The following is an 18,002-nucleotide window of genomic DNA, read 5'->3' as shown; positions in this document are numbered from 1 at the left end:
GGCTCTGGTTATGCAGTGTGTGTGTGTGTGTGTGTGTGTGTATGTGTATGTGTATGTGCATGTGTCTGTGTGCTGCTGTGAGGGTCCCCATAGGTGTCCACCCTTTCAGCAGTTGGACTGCCAACTCATAAACCCCCCAACCTCCAGCTCCTCCCGCATAGAAAGAGGAGGGAGAGGAGGAGCCCAGGGGAAGAGGGAAATGGGGAAGGAAAGGAAGAGTAATAAGGAGAGATGGACAGAGAGAGGAACTAAAAGCATTTAGAGTACCAAATGTTGATATATAAAAAGACTAGCTTGTTTGAGGTGTGTATTTATATTACCTTGTAAAATCTAGATTTTGAGGCAGAGCTTGTATAAATGCTGGAACATTCAGATGGAATGGTTGTATTATTTGCAACACAACAGCAATCAGTACAACAGTTTTCTAATTATGCCCAAATGAGAAAACAGTCAAAACAGGTTCTTTCTCCATTTTCTGGTCTGTTTCCATATTTTCTTGTTTTACTCTGCTATTAGTGGCCATTTTAAGAGATGTTACACTCTGCCTTCCCTGTGTCAAGCATTCCCTGTGACACAGATAGCATTATGTTCAACAAATGCCTTTTAATTTGATTACTAGTTTGTTAACATGTTACTTTGTCACATTCTCAACAAACTTGGTGCTAGCATGCCAACAAGCTAATTTGATAATAGCAATGGGACACACTCAAACAGCTACTAGGCTAATAGTAAAACTGGATTTTTAAAGGAAATTAACTCTCATTCAGCTAGTTTATACTGGTAACCTGTAAGGTCTGGTTACTGAAGATTAGAGGGCACTTAACTGATATTTATAATATCGTTATAATACATGACGAACACCACCTCAGAAGCAAGCCATCACACAAATACACATATAACATTCTATGAATCAAAGATTTCCCGTCATTTAACCATTTGGATATCAATTCACTGGCAAAACTACTCCTGCTTCCATCACTGATGATGAAATACATACAGCAGCCTGACTGTGGACTGAGCAGCTATTTAATCATTTGGAAGTTAATACATTATTATTGTTCCCCACAGTCACGAAAAGTAAATATTTGTCAGTCTGTTTGAGTGCAGATGACATTGGCACTGTTGGAGAATTTGTTCTGTCTGGGGCAATTTATACAAAAAAACTGGAAAGTCAAACAATTTTGAAAAAAAAAAAGCTCATTTGTTTATATCTACATTCTCTTGCTTTAGAAATGCAGTACAACAGAGAACTGTCAAAAAAAAAGCTAATCATCTTACCAACAAATTAAAATTTCATTAATCAGCAACTACCATCTCTCTCACACACATGCACGACCCCCTGCTGTTGTAATTAAAGGTGTCCTTGACAATGAGATAGACCACTTTCACACTCTCAAGACCTTTGAGCATCAGTAGTCCTATTTAAATACCCAAACACACTCTTTCTTGCACCCACCATACCTTTTCCACATCAACAGTTTCATGGTCCATCTGGTGAGTACACAAACACACACATACACACAGCTGGGCATTTGCCACCCCTGATGTCTATCCACTTGCCTTGTTGCTGTTCTCTGTTTGACAGGGGGTGCTAATATCTGACCAAAATAGATAATGGTTAGGAATACACACATCTACTTGAACACACAGCCATGCACAAAAAACTCCATGTACAAAAACAATCACATTCATAAACATATGCACAGGTGCATACAATTCTGTGTAAATGAAATTAACACATTTCAGATTATACGTTTCTCATTGCATCTGTCTCCCCACAGTTTTAGATGTATCCTTTCTTTGTATTCTCTACACTGAAAGCCCCTGGAAGCATTGTCTTCCACAGCAAGTGTGTTTGTGTTACAGGCCAAGTCTGTACTTTAAGCTTAGTGCTACTGCAGCGCACTGGGACTGCTGTGTGTACTCAATCTGTATGCATGATGTGTGAGTGTGTGTGTCAGGCAGAAAGTGTATATGAGAGTGACAGACGGAGAAAATGAGAGTAAGAGAGAGAGTTGGTGAGCTGTGTGTGTCTGGAGTGTGCATCTGCATCTTTGTGTGAGTGAGTGTGTGTGCGGTTGTGTATGTGTGAGTGTATGTACATGTGTATGGTCCAGGTGCTGGGACCTGTGTGTGTCCCTGGGCAGGGAATGCAGGGGTCCCTGGACTCTCCTCTGCTTCCTGCTAACGAGACACACACACACACACACACACACACACACACACACACACGTCCACACAACAACACACACACATACATACACACCACATCGATCAGGGGTGAGGATGAGGGTTGCTCTGCGCCCCGTTAGCCAACCGCTAAGGACTGAGCGCCTCAGGGCTCACTGCCCCCCCTCCTACGCACAAACACACACACAAATACATACATGCAAACACGCGGATATCTCATCTGAATTCAGCCCCAGAGTAAGGTTTCCATGCTGCCTCACATACTAAAAAGACAGGACTCGCAGATTACGGCTGGATCGTGAACAGTTTACCATAGCAACACCTAATGATGAACAGTGTATCATAGCAACACCTGATGATGAACAGTATACCATAGCAACAACTGATGATGGAAAGTATTACACGGCAACAACCAATTGTGATCAGTTGGAGTGTAGTATATAAACAACTAATGGTGAACAGCGTACCATAGCTACAACTGATGGATATCAGTGTGCCATGGCAACAACTGATTAACAGTGCACCATAGCAACACTACTGCAACAACAACTTACATGTTGCACCATTACAGCAACTTAGAAGTGCATTATCGCATCCGATCAACAATAGATAAAAAGTATAACATGCGATACTAACATTGTTAGGTCTCATCAATTTTGTCTCTGTTAAGCAGAGAGTAGTAGTACAGTACATCCTCTTTGTTACTGAAGCAAGAATGTGACAGTGTGGCCAAATAAAAACATTCAATATGATTAAGCATGCACAGACACACTACAACTATGGCAGCTATTTGTAAATACAACTGATGTTGGAAATGGTTCAGTGAAATTTGATTTATTCCAACTAGAAAACAACTGAAATGCAACATCTAGCCTGGCAACACATCCATCTGTCCATGTGTGTGTTTTTGTCAACAGGTGCAGTGAAAGGTGTGGGCCGAAGCAGGCTTCCATCAGTTTTTATGTATTCTGTAATTAACACTGATCCCGGACATAATTGGACTATAGGGACTTCACATACACACACATACACATACAGCATCATTAGAAACTGTTAGCAGACAGCATTAAGTGACTAACAGCTACAACAACACCAGGCTGTTAAACTTTATGGTCATTATTACAGGAGTAAATGATTACTGCTGCTACGGCAGACAACACGAAGATCGGGCCATTTCTGTTTGATTACAGGAAGAGAATGGCAGATGACAGAAGGAGGTGAGGATAGATGGGTGGCAGTGAAAATCAAGCTTTCACAAACAACTTTTCTTCCCTCAGTCCACTGAAAGATCAGCGTGACATGTTTTTCCTTGCTGTGCTGTATCATATGGTGTATGTTTTGGTGCATTAATATTGTATTGCTTAGTGGTATCACATCTCTGCTTGACAGACCAATAAGTGTGTCACTGTCCTACCCACACGTATAACTTCTGACTCAGACTGTATGCTATACACATTGTAAAGCATGCAAATTTGTGTATTATAATTATTATTTGTGTACTGTTTCATTAGTTTTCTCACTTTACAATGGAGTGTTGACCAAGAAGCTTATCAGAAAGTTCACCATGACAAACTGCACACCAGTTTTGCTGTGGGGACAGTTAAGTCATTAAAGATAAATTTAAACAGAATCACTTAAAATCACACAAAAAATAGTAGTGTGGTCTAAGTGGTATTATTAGAAACTAAAATAAAAGACACAGCACACAGGCGGGAAAAAGTGCTGAGCGTGGCAAGTATCCATGAGTAAGCATCTGGGTGAACGAGAGGTTAAAAAAAAGAGAGAAACAGGGAGGCGGGGCTGGAGCTTGGTCTAGTCTTCTTCTGCCTTGGGCTAAAGGGACACAGAGAAAGAGAGAAGGGAAGAAATGTAACAGAACGAGAGGAAGGAAAGATTGGAGGCAGAGAGAGAAAGCAAAAGGCCAGCTTCTTCTCTGATGCAGTATTTTGTGTGTGTGTGTGTGTGTGTGTGTGTGTGTGTGTGTGTGTGTGTGTGTGTGTGTGTGTGTGTGTGTGTATAGCTGCATATTTGTGCCTGTTTGTGTGTATGAATAATTCAGGTCCATGGAGAGGGCAGCCTGCTGCGGTAATGAGGAGGACATGCATTGATACCAAATATTGCTGGTGGGAAGCTATCGATCCGACAGCCATTTGTCCAAACTTTAGTCAGGAGGCCAGTGCTGTCTGCAGGCGTTACAGTGACTGATGGACAGATGGACAGCCAGAGAAGGGAGACACTATAGTCCTTCAGCTGACAACAGGGATAGTAATGAGGTGAAAATGTAATCATGGGAAGATGAAAACTGACTCAATTTTAGACATTTCACAGGTTCTAACAGATTTCTACAGTGCCACATAATCTAGAACAGAAAGCAAAGCACACAAAGTTAATGTAACTGCCAATACAATTCTTTTTCTATATGAAGTTAGAACCACCGCAGTAAGACAACTAATTCTGAAGTTCAAACACTGCTCTTGCTTGGGATTTAATTTCCCTCTTGGAGAACTCTCTTTCTGTACTAAAGATGGGAAAGTCTATAGACTTGTACTTACTGATGGTACTTTCCAAAAAGTCCCAGTCTTCTCTCCATGACTAAAAATTGAGCTTTTATTAGCGCCAGTTTCAAATCAAACCCAGCAGACAAAAGGCAACAGAAACACTTGAGACTGCACGGTACCATCGTACCAATGTGTTCACTATTTTACCTTCCAAACTGAGCATTCATACACATTCTGACTTTTGTTTCACTGCTTCTCTTATGACAACTATTTCATAAAACACACACAAACAGGCATGTCTTCACATACTACAGGTATATTCAGATGTTAAGTAGGCTAAGGCTACTCCTGTTTGACCTTGTAATAGACACTTTTATTATTTGCCATTTACCCCTAAGCCCTGGCTAGACCAGTTTTGCCCCATCGTGGAAACACAGCAGTTCCTGTACAAGCTCACAGAGAAGAAAAAAATGAACTGAAAACCCTTTTTTTACCCCCTTTTGCAAAACTTCACATCTCCCCAATTCACACATGGGCATACACACACACACATACTCCCTCTCTCTTCTGGTGTCACACTGTCAGATATTCCAGGTTAGGGGGAACACTAGGGAAATTACACTTCTACCTAGGCCCCTAGCCCCTAGCGATACTCTGTGTGTGTGTGTGTGTGTGTGTGTGTGTGTGTGTGTGTGTGTGTGTGTGTGAGAGAGAGAGAGAGAGACAGAGAGGCCAGTGAATCTCATGGGTAAATCTGTTACCGTAGGGGAAGTGGACAGACAATGAAGAGAGGGAGGCATTGGTGGGGGAGGTGAGGGGAGGTGAGGGATAGGATGATGAAGTGCAGGAGATAGCAGCAGGGATTAAAGGAGAAGAGGACAGAGGAACTGAAGGCAACTAGACCAGGCCATTCACCTAGTCCCATAGCTTCTCATTATGTGAGCGGGGAATTCATATAACTGTGTCCAAGATATTCTCTGCTCAGATGTATTACCAATTTAACCTGCATGTGGTTTAATCAATATAGATGGTTTATTTGTAAGAAGATTTAGTACAGAAGTGAGCTGTAACTGTGGGCTGCTAGAACATGACTTAATCCATATTTCTTTCCAACAAGTGTTGTTGCATTCGGGCTCTCAGATGATCAGATGCATCTCTGGACGGTCAGAAATTTTGACCAGTTGTGTTACAGTTGGAGTAGTTACACAGTTTGATTCTCCACATGACAGCTGTCAAAAGGTCCATTTTAAACTGTTGTGAGCTTGCTTGAATATTATGTAGTACATGTAGTATTTTACATGTTGTGGGTAAAAACTGTAGCATTGACCTGTTTTGATAAAGAGCTGAAATCCACTGCAGAAAAAACACCATATCACCTGTAACTTCCTTTAAAGCAGAAAACTGTTGCAGTTACTAAATCCAAAAATATTTTGTGTCGGGTTCAACTTGACTTGAAATGCAAATCTGCAACATCCAGTCTTGTACAGTGCTGAACTTTAAGGGAACAGAAAGTCAGACAGCTGTTGGACAGAAGTTAATGGTACAAAGTTGTCTTTGAAATAGCCAGAAAGCTAACTCACTTAGCAGACTTGGTACCTCAGAGAGCTTTTTCCCCCTCAGTGACTCTTTCTTGAATGAATGAAGTGTGAGAGTGAGGAGTCAGGGGGGAGCAAACAGTCAAGTACAGGGGAAATAGAAAGAAACTTTGGGATAAATTGCAGCTTACTAGAACTCACCTGCACTGGCAGCTTGGTTTAGTAGTTTTCCATCTAGCCCCGCTTGTTTTTACTGTGTGACCAAGCTTCCACAAATACTAGGACACGTATTAATTCTGCTTTGCCACTTTCTGTCTTAAACCAAGTCTTCAATATATTCACATTCACAATAATTTAACCACAGTTGCATTAAGGAAGTAGAATTACATTATTGTCATTATAATGGCATATAACCACAATTTTAAGAAGTGCTCACATTAATTTCTGAATGTATAAAATAGAATGAGGTAAAAAATGAAGGCAGCTGTTCTAGAAAGACAGCAATCAACAGGCTCAAGTGACTTATTGCCTCTGTGACACAGAGTCAAAGCTTGTCACCTGATTGGTTTTTAGCACCCATCCATGTCACTGATGCAGGTGCTTTATTCCATGCTTCCTGTGGCTCTAAAAGCACAGATTGAAAATAGAATGGTGGGAGGTGTTTCCAGACCTTTTTCACAAAGCTCAATTGCTTTTTGCTCTGTGGTAAGTCTGACACAAAGTGGCGCTGGGAATCAAACCTACAGTACCACTCTGAGCAGCCACAGCGGGCACTATGAAACTACACTCACAAACACACACCCACACACTTACACAATGAACGCCAATCATACTATGAATACACATGCACAGACACACACAATTACAGTACACACAGGTACTGCCAATCACAGTGTACTCACTCATTCATGCGCTCTTTCTCTTTTCTCCTATTTCTCTGTCATACATTCACACACACACACACACACACCACACACACACACACACACACAGACACACCCCAGGCAGCAGCACTCCGAACTCAGCCTCTCCTTCACCTGTACAGGCCAGTAATTACAATGTGACACCAGACAGACTAAAAACAGCCCTGCAATTACTTCTGCAGAGAGTGAAAGTGTGAGTGGGGAACGTGTCCATTTCTTTTAAGAAATGTATTTATATTATAATGAGGAGACTCTTTCATCCTCTCCATTTATAGTGTCTTCATTTCTGGTAACACATACTAGTAAACAAGGCATTCATTAATTAATTCTAGTTATATTCAAAGATAAATCCAAGCAGACAGAAGTGGGATTTGTTGCATGGCAAAAAGATGAGTCAGACGTGAATGAATGATAGAGTGCATGTTCCCTTTCTGCACCTGAACAAGGTTCTAGATCTATCCCAAATGGACACAAATACTCTCTACTGCCCACTTGCTGTCTACCGCATGATGGCTAAATTAGACTGGACACTGATGTGAACGGTGGGAGAAGGAGAGATAGAAACTAGATTATATGTCAGAGAGACAGGATTCAAACTCAAAACACTGAGCAGGCAGGGCAGTTGCATCTAGGACACGCCCGACTCTTCAACTATAAAGAAAAAACATCTGGATAGCATCCAAAAGTACCATGCATCAACACACACACACACACACTTTCACATGCACACACTCTCCACACACTCTAATGAAGCCCCGGTAGTGACGAAGAGCAGCAGGGAGCGGCGCGGATCGCCGAAGACAAGTGTGTGTGAGCTTTCGTCGCAGAGTGTGTGTATGCTCGTGCGAGTGTGTGCGTCTCCGGCGGGATAATTATGGCGCTCCTCGGCAGCTGAGCGTGCCAGATGTACTGGGAGAAGGAGAAGGAGGTGGTGGGGGAGGAGGACAAAGAGGAGGAGGAGGAGGAGGAGGCACGGCGCAGAGCAGAGAGGGAGCCCAGCACCAGGAGCAATGCAGCAGGGAGCATACAGAGTTTTATGTGAATACATTAGTATGAATGTGTTGTGTATCTATGCACTGCGTGCGCACGGTCACACATCAGTGTGTGCATGTGGTTGCATAAGACAATGTCTATCCAGTGAGTGTATATCCAGACGGATGTCCATGTTTGTATGTACAAATATAGTGTGTGTGTGTGTGTGTGTGTGTGTGTGTGTGTGTGTGTGTGTGTGTGTGTGTGTGTGAGTGTGAGTGTGTGTATATGAGTGTGTATATTTGGCATGGCCAATTTTGTTTCTTGCCATCCACCATTAGCAGGTTGGCTCTGTCACAAATGAGTGTCTCTCATCCAGGAGAGATACAAGGATGAAGAGGGATAGAGAACATGAGATGAGGAAATGGAGGTGGGCTGGGGGGGTGCAGGAAGAGTCATGGAGGGAGAAAAAAAAAAGAAAATAACTAATACAGGAAAAAATGAACAAAGTTCAGAAAGTGACTTTTTCAGTGACTGAAAACTCACCTAAACTCAATAACACATTACATGACAACACAATGTTAGCATAATGATTGTAATTATCATTATGTTGTGGGTGGGGGGCTCACATGGTGTTTGCAGCCCCACTCTGTGTCCAATCTACAAACCTGCAGTATACCACCAGATTACATAGTCTTTGAACATAACGTAAATAAACCCACACAATAAAGTGCTGCAGGTGAGTTATTCTATGCCAGTGAAGGAATGTTGTTGGTGTAATTGCTACAACTCATACACAATATGTGCTTTTAATGTATCATGTTCAATGCTTCATATGCTGTTTAGGCAAAAATAAAAAGCACGAGTTGTAGTGATGAGCCTGGATTCAGACAGTTCTGCTTGTTTCAGGTTCAAATAAGTCTGGTATTGTTCTCATTGTTGTTTCCCTGACTGGAAAAACAACTGTGCCAAACAGAGCTTTGTAGGCAGGATTAAGAATGGGAACATCAACTTATTGTGCAAGAGCCAAAAAAAAAAAAGGATACAGCAGAAACAGTGCTACACAAACGCTGAAATGTGTGAGCTTGTTGCAGCTCTACAGATTATTGGGTATCAATTCACAGAGATAACAACTCTTAAATCGACACATTCCTCAGACTGACGTTAACATTAACTGTTCCTCCAGCCACCATAACACTGGAGGAATGGATACATCTCTCACTACTGATTTGTTAAGGCAAAATAACAACACCTCCCAAACCTCCCAAACAGAAAAAGGTACTGGCTTTAGTCTGAAGGCCACCAAAAACCAGCCATAACTTCTGCCTGTCACTGGTAGCTGATAGATTTGTCATTAAGATAGAGATAAAAGCAAACACCTCACAGAGTATGGTGGAATATTGCATATTGTGTAAATGTACATACAGTGTATATACAGAATAACAAGTACTGAAAGCAATAAAGGAAAGAGGGAAAAAAAAAGAATGCAAACAAAGGCTAAAAAAGGAGGCCAGAAAGTAAGAGATTCTCTCCTTCGTGACTGGCTTTGTCACCTTGCTCACCCAAGAGGGGCAGAGCTAAGCACCTTGGGAAATTACTGAAACCAGAATGCATTGATTTACCCAGGATGATGTGTGTGCATGCCTGGGTGTGTGTGTGTGTTTGTGTGTGTGTTTTTGTCAGAAGGCCTTTGTACTGCAATAAAGAGAACAGCCTGGCCGACATCTGTTTAGAGACGAAAGATAAGAGCGACAGTGTATACCGTTGTTTCAACCTTTCTGTCTTCTCCGCTCTCTTCTCCTGTCTTCTGCCGTGTAATTAAGAGCCAAAGAAAACCCTTCAACCTCTCCCAGCATGGCTTTGCATCCCACCTCATGCTGTGCTGTTGCCTGTCTTTACACCGTCTTCCATGTCTCTACAGGAGCTGTATTCTGACTGAAACACGCTTTTAGAGTCCGCTGCTGAATCAACAGCAGCAGTGGTGGAGAACATGATAAATCATGTTCTTGTGGACTTACCTAAAGCACATGTTAGTATTTTTTATGAATCTATAATTGTTTCGATTATATCCCATTTTGCTATCTTACCCCAGCAGCTCTACTAATTGACTCACATTTGTAAAACCTTGTCTGTCAAAAATCACATATTTCAGTAATGAACGATGTCTGGCAACGTGTACATTGTGTATGCCAAACACATGTGTATTCAGAAAAATCACTTTGTTGTTCTGAGGAATTCTTGGTCAAGGTAAGAAATTCATATCAGCCTACTTGATGGTGACTAGTTTCTGCACAATTTAAACCTTTTAAACAATACGGTGACACTTGGGGCTGCCCAGTACGGTCACAGTCTTGTAGAAATCACCACTAAGCAGCTGAGAATAGTCAGTTTTTAATAGCAGAAAGTACTTCCTCATGCTCCTGGTGACTTTGTGGTTAAAACTTTCCTTCATTAACTATAAGGCTTCTACCAGCTCTTGTTAATGACGACAGTAATCATTAATCATACATTATTTGCCCACCTAGAGTGAAAGACATGGCTGTTCAATTCAATAATCAATCTCCAGCTCAGCCTCCGAACATCTTTCATTTTGTCTAAAGTTTGTTCTTAATGTTTGCTGGGGCTTTGCTCCTCTGTGATGACGACATGAGCTTTGTGCAAACAGGCCATTATTAAGAGGAAAGTGACTCACTTCACAAAGGTCTGTTTGAAATCTTTATTACTACACCCACATGAATTTGAAGGGTGTGCCATACGATCAACAGAACACTGATTTTCTGAAAGCAGTGCTTCACAAAAAAAAAAAAAGTTCGAAGTTGGGTTTCTTCTGTGGTGCATGTCTGTGTACTGATTCTTTACATTTTTCAACATTACCTCCTCTGGACAACATGCAATTTTGCATTTCACTGATCAATTTTAGATTGTTTAGGCCATTACGCTGTTCATGGCATACACTCTTAATCTACTATGGATTAGGGTATACTGTCACAATATAGTGAGGTACAACAAACACTAATAGATACAGATTTGATTATACTGATTTATTGTTTCAGAGGCTTTTGTTGGAATTACCTGCTACTTTGTTACTCCTGTCTGATTCTTGTCTCAGCTGCGTTTCAGATGCCCTGCTTTGATGGAATTTGTTTGGTCTGCATGAACAGCAGGGGATCAGCTGGTGCGAGGCATCAGCAGAGGGAGAGTAACAAAAAAAAAAGCAAGCTCAAAAAAGCAACATACAGAGGAGAGGATTTAAAATGAACAAAAGAAATAATACTTGTAAATACAGAGGCTAGGTTATAACCACTGATCGGGTTCTGAAGCAAACATAATAGCCTTTTTCATTCCAGCGTTAGGAAAAGCTTGCTGTAGTGGTGCCTGCTGTCTAAAACACTGTATGCTCAGTTTCAGAATGAAACTGCAGCCTTTTTTTTCCCTATCTCATCTTTATGTCAGGTATAGTTGTAACTTTTCAGTTGTGTCATATGGTGACACCACCAGAAAGGCAAGGCGGTGCACTCTAAGATAACAAATGCATCAACTTCCATATTCCATATACAATGTGGACTAATTTAGATGAATTCAGCTTTTCATAGACATTGACTTTGTTTCACATGAATAAACAAAGTTGTGAACATAAATGAGCAGTGACTCGTAACATCACTGAAGCTTTACAACATCCTAATTACAAGCGTCACTGAAAGGGTGTTTATCTAGCAACTACAATTCTACGCCACAAAGTCTTTCCACTACATCAGACTTGTTTAAGTGTTTTGTGGTACATTCTGTAAAAACCAGAGTCCACCTGAGCACCCTGTGAAACTCGTTTGTGAAATCTAACTGCACCTACTTCTATCTTCATAATCCTCTCCATTAGCATCCATTATCTCCATCCATATTTTTATTTCTCCCCTACGTATTAATCTAAAATTACAATCTATAGTTTACACATCGAGCCATATACACACCTAATTATGCTCATCCACTGACTGACTAATCTGCAGTATCAACTGTCCGTCTCCCAGCTGCTCACTATGCAGCTGCTCAAAATACCATTAATAACATATAAAGCTCCCACAGTGGACTGACACTTGTGTGTGAGCTCTCTCCATTTCTGTTTTTCTGTCTGTCTGGCACCATCTCCCCCTCACTCTGCTGGTTCAAACAAGGCTAGCAAGGTGACCCTGAATTGCTGGCTGTGTGAGTGTGCACGTACGTGCGGGTGTCTATTAGTGTGTGCTCATGTGCCTGTGTGCGCGCACTTATCTGCATGTGTGTGTACAGTCCCAGTAATTAACACCAGCCACTAATGAAGTCCAGCTGCTCGGCAAGAGGACTGAGCGGGAGCCAAAATCTGCCAGAAATCGCTCTCATCCTCTCTGTCTCCCTCTCCTCCCGACACTCTCGACTTCCGTCTCTCGCTTTATTCATCTTGATACGCCCAACCACACCCCCGCTCTCTCTTCCTTTCACCCTATTGATCTGCATCCACTTGTCTCTTTATCCCTTGCCTGTTCCCTCCATGTCCTCTGTAGTTTCTGTCTCTACATCAGGCTGTTTTGCTCTCCTACTGTTTGCCATCAGTGTGAATCTCACTAAATTGACATATAATAACCACTATTTCTGTCAGTATCTTCCTGATGTCTCAAGTTCTCATTTGCAGTGTCATTCTGGCAATGTGCAGTATCACTTTTACTCCTGTTTATGTGTCCATTCCTTCTTTCCTCCATTATGTTACCCCAATCCCATTACCTACATCTAATTTCAACAAGGCTCAAATGATTTACTAGTAGATAAATATTCCAGGACATTAAAAGGTTGGTTCTCCTAAAATACATTTAGAAATTTTCTCTAGCACCATCTAACCATGCAGAGAGTTTTGGTTTTATTTGTTGACGTTCTGTATCTGAAATTTCTACCTGCATCCATAAAATGGGGATTTGTGATGTTCACAGCACCGATGAATCACAATTTAGATATGTGCATTACTGAGTTGGAAGTTTATTAGGTACACCTAGCTAAAACAAATGCAGTCCAATGCAACAGTCCTGCATTGAATCCTCCTCCATAAAGGTTATAATGTGTTGAAACTGTTTTATAGAGTTTGATTCAACTTTATGGGCATTTTAGAGGCTGCAATTTGTTGTGCTGTTGAGCTGTATATGTCTGTGTCCCTGTCACTATGGATAGCAACCTACTGTTTTCATGGGGACTATTTCACCAATAGGAAGTAGTTCCAGTGAAAACTGTTAACAAAAGGTCTGTGGATAATCAGCAGGGCTGAGTTGTAGAAGTGTAAGTAAGAATATTCATGTAGGTAATCCAGGTTTAAACTGACTAGATATTTGATGCTGCCTCGTTGTTTATATTCTACGGTTTCAGGTAAAGGTACAGCCTATTGTCTTGAGCATCAGTAAACTCTGTGTGACATGCCATTTTGTTTTGGGTGTGTATGACTTATTTCAGTAGTCAACAATTATTTGTGTCCAGGTTGTTCTGCTATCTTCACACTCTCTTTTAAATAAAATGCAGGTCAACCCACCTGGCCGAGTTACATCATGATGCTTTGAAAGAGTATACAGTTGCCTTCCCCCCACACACATATACAAATGCAGAAGCAAACATATGCATAACACATAACTAAACAAACTGACACTGATAACTGATAATCAACATATGCTCATCATTCTCTTTGTTCACACATCCTGAAACATTCTCTGTCTCTCTGTCTCCCACACACTCACATACAAACAATGTGTTTATCTGTGGCACTTGATCATGCTCACATACATGAGTAATCAGCCTTAATGTATCCTGTTTAAAGGTACAGCCTGATTGCATTACTATACAGGCCCAAACTCTATCTCTAACACACACACACACACACAAAAAAAAAACATACAGTCTCACTCGCTACCAGCTGTGACAGATGTGCCTGTCACAGGAGAAAATGAATTCAGAATAGTTAGTGAATTAAGCAGGGAGTTAATTGTTGCTTGGCCCCTGTTTATGAAGCGCATAAAGGCAAAGCGCCTTGTTTGTCTTGTGACAATTAGCCAGCAGAGATAGAGAGAGAGGAGGTGTGTGTGTATGTTAGTTTGTGTCTGTGTGTGTATGTGTAATTGTCCCGTTCTCTTTAGCAGCTGGTGCAGCCACACCTGGACGGGTTGAGACAGAGAAAAAGAGAGAGAGGAGAGGGGAATGCAAAGGCGGGGTTGCAGGCATAGTATGGTATATAGCCCTCTATCTTTGGCCACCCGCTCAATAAACAAGCACACACATACAGACACACACCACCTACCTACATAAAGAGAGCTGACAAAGACATCATTCACACAAAAGCAGACAACTTCTATACATGAGTTAAGATAGCTGATGTTGCATGTACAAATATTCTCACAGGTAAACATGAAACATGACACACAAGCACTCACTCTTTCACTCTGTCTCCCTCTCACTCTCTCTCTCACATACACACACACACACACATATATTACTATTGTGTGTTCTGATGCTTATCCTAGTTGGGTCTCTCCCAGTCTATTTGTCAGTGTGTCCTATTAGGTTTCCAAACAGCTTGTAATGACTGGTAATAAACAGCAGAAGAAGAAGAAGGTAAATCAAGCGAGAAGACGACAAAATTAGCTCTCCAGGGGAGCACCATGCTCCCAGCCTTCAAAAACACACACACATACACACACACACAGAAATACACTAACAATTCTGTCTTGGTATTCATGCACAGTCAATAAAGCCGACAATGGCAGGTTATGGGGGATAACAGAGAGCAAATACTTTCTTTTAACACTGTCAGAGGAGGTTGAAGAAATATAAACAACAGCATGACAGAGAGGGACTGAAAATGTGAAAGAGTGAACAATACAAGGTGAGTAAATAGACTTATGAGAATGTTATACCGATTAATCATAATCACTTTCTACATAGATTACTGGCAATGTCATAGAGTGTGCTTTTGAGCATGTTTTGTTGCTGACTACAAATCTGAATCACTGTTCTATTGCCATTTTCTCATTAAAATGTATGACTACATGTACTTCAAGACCAGCTCAATACTAATATTTATTTGTATAGTAGGCTTTTAGTAAATGAAGTAAGTCTTTATTCAAATTAATTTCAGTTTCCTGCATTATCTTTCATTTACATATGTCTTCATATGCCCCATCTCATCTTTAAACCCCCCCCCCCCCCCCAATCCTTCCTTTCCTTCTCATCTTCTTCATCTAGCCCTCTGCGGTCCTCTCTCTTTCCCTCCCTCCCTCTCTCCAGTCCCTTGTCCCTTCATCATCACTCCCTCCCTCCCTCTGGTGTCACAGCTCGCTGGCTCCAGGTGGTGAGGGAGGGAGGGAGGAAGGGATGTAGGGAAGGATGGATGGGGGGGAGGGATGGAAGACGGGGAGGGAGGGCTGTCATCTGTTCCTACGTTCATACCATCACAGTGCAGACCAATATCCTGCTCAGTCCTTCACACAGTCACACTGCTCATAAATCACATTTTGTTATTATCATTTTTCTGGTATAACAACTTTGCTAGTATTGCTAAATTGCTTGTACCTTTTAAGACTTAATTCAGGTACATGGCGATTTATTTATACTGCAAAATTTATATTTCTACAACAACAACATTATTCTAAAACTACAATTTTCTTTCATTAATTTACCAAATATTCTGATTTAACATGAAGTCTACCCAACACTGACACCTTATTTCAATGGAAGGGTTTTAGGAAGATTAATTTTTAACAAACCCTAAAATTTAATATGTTTTGTACTGAAGATAACGATTAAAGAAAATGTAGTATAAGCAGTAGTAGTAGTAGTTGTGACACTAGTACTAGTAGTATGGGAGAGAGAGCACATATGAGCAGAAGTGTTTGAGGGGAGGTGCTGGGTGAGTGAAATGTGTGTAAACAGCTTTTTACCGCTTCAGACAGGAAGGAAACACCAACTGATCAGTGTGCTGAGATTTAAGCACACTCCTCTGAGAAGACATGTCATCGCCTGTGGTGCTAAAAACTCTCTCAGACGGGACACTTGTTCCTGGGACGGGATTAGCAGCGTTCCTGCAGTACTTCATTTCAGTTTTTCGGTCTAACAAGCTGTCCGCTAATAACTGCAGTAAGTGAAGCACTTTCTTCAGCTCAGAGCACTAGTGCAGACACACGCACACACCAGCCAACACAGAGGGCAGAGTAGTTTGCAGCCTTTTAGTTCAGGTGCAGCAGGGCAGAAGAGAAGAGCAATGTTGCTAGCCGGTGGCAAAGACTGTGACACACACAGACAGACACACTCACATGAGTGAGCCCGCAACCACATTATCCACCTCCATTGACTCTAAAAGCTTCTTATTCGCCTCATTACGTCTTCAGTGACACAAAGTAACCACATTAGACCCTGCACACTATTGCATACACATACGTAGGAACAAGTGTGTGTGCGTGCATGTGTAAAGGGAAAGTGGGGGAAGAAAGAGGACACCAGGAAGCACAGAGAGATGAGTGCACAGACACACACCAACTCAGCCACAGGCCCCTGGGATGGCTGCTTAGACAGCGGACCGACATTACTAGTCAAGCGCATCACATATTTGACTGCAGGCTAATAGACGGCCTGAATGCAGGTTGACTGTTCTGAAATGGAAGATAAGTGCAACCTCCGGCTACAAAATAAAAGCTAGCTGAGTTTATTTAATGCCTTACTCCACACAGAGGGTTTCATAAACTGTTTTTGGTTTGCACCCAAAGTCTCCATCAAATTTAAAGGCGAAGGCGCTAGTGATTCAGGTGAGTGCCTCATTTCACTTTAAAGTATTGTATGTCCCTTACCTATTGATTATCGAAATGTTAAAAATGTGATTAAGCAAGGCTACCTAACATTATTAGTGTGCATTGATGTAAATAGGTAAGTAAAGCTCATGCTGTGGACACATCATTAGCCACCACATTCCACGGGGAGCACTTAGATCCAGGTGAGTGGCCACTAGATACCTCCAAGGCATCTGTATGTGTGTGTATGTGTGTGTGTGTGTGTGTGTGTGTGTGTGTGTGTGTTGTGTTGTGTATGAGGTGGGAAGGAAAATGAAACATGCAGCTAGCAGCAGGGATTGGTGTGAATGAGGTTTGGAGGTGAAGTCAGGGATAATTGGGCAAAGATTTGGCTAAAAATGTGTCAAATTCATAATCATCTCTAAAGATTTTTTGAATACAGTCTATATTATTTTCAGAATACACACTGCTTTCTGCTACTGAGGAAATACTGAACAATGTCTAGCCTACGTTGAGAGCTAAGTTTCTGCTTTTTTCCCACACCATGCAATGTGGCTTTTGCACATGGTTGCTAACCATTTGTGATTTGCCAATATCTTGTGTTGAATAATGCAAAGTCAAAAATAATACGTGCTAAATACTAATCTATACATATTCAAAAGCAGAAGAATGTTAATAAATGGAATGCTGATGGGCAGGCAGTGAGACAGCACAGTGCCGTCTTGCTCATAATGCGAGCTAAGGAGACAGAAAGGGGACAAACCTTGCCGACAGGTGGGCTCTTCTATGGGCCATCCAATAGGCAGGTGGGAATGGGGGAAAGCGGAGGAGAGAATGGGCAGGATTAGTAATACGAAGTGTGAACGTGGTATGTGTGGGGAGGAGGCAAAAAGCAGTATTGCAGACAAATTAGCTTGCTGTCATTGAGAAAAGCCATTTAAAAAAAGAGGAAGAAGAAACTGACTTTGAAACCTTTATCACCACCACATCAAGTGAAAGTGAGAAACTGAAAACCCACTGCTTGAATGACAAGACACTGCTGTTTATTTTTGGGGAGCTGGTATGGCCTGCAGTATGTGAAACTATAGAATACTCCCTGCACTG

General features: G+C 41.5%; 1 protein-coding gene across 3 annotated transcripts in view; it reads right to left on the bottom strand.

The window, feature by feature from the left end:
* The window catches only part of znf423 (zinc finger protein 423), a 144,566-nt gene that overhangs the window by 43,966 nt on the left and 82,598 nt on the right, over positions 1-18,002 (bottom strand). For 2 of the 3 annotated variants that reach the window (XM_051073570.1, XM_018703549.2), the window contains exon 19: positions 17,662-17,682. The exons of the other annotated variant lie outside the window; for it this stretch is intronic. In XM_051073570.1, the coding sequence (XP_050929527.1) occupies positions 17,662-17,682 (21 nt within the window). The remainder of the gene's footprint in view (positions 1-17,661; positions 17,683-18,002) is intronic. 3 annotated transcript variants of the gene reach the window in all.

Source organism: Lates calcarifer, linkage group LG10 (genome assembly GCF_001640805.2).
Source record: "Lates calcarifer isolate ASB-BC8 linkage group LG10, TLL_Latcal_v3, whole genome shotgun sequence".
NCBI classification, from domain to species: Eukaryota; Metazoa; Chordata; class Actinopteri; family Centropomidae; genus Lates; species Lates calcarifer.
The sequence above is the reverse complement of the archived record's forward strand: the minus strand, read 5'-3'. Positions and strand labels throughout refer to the sequence as shown.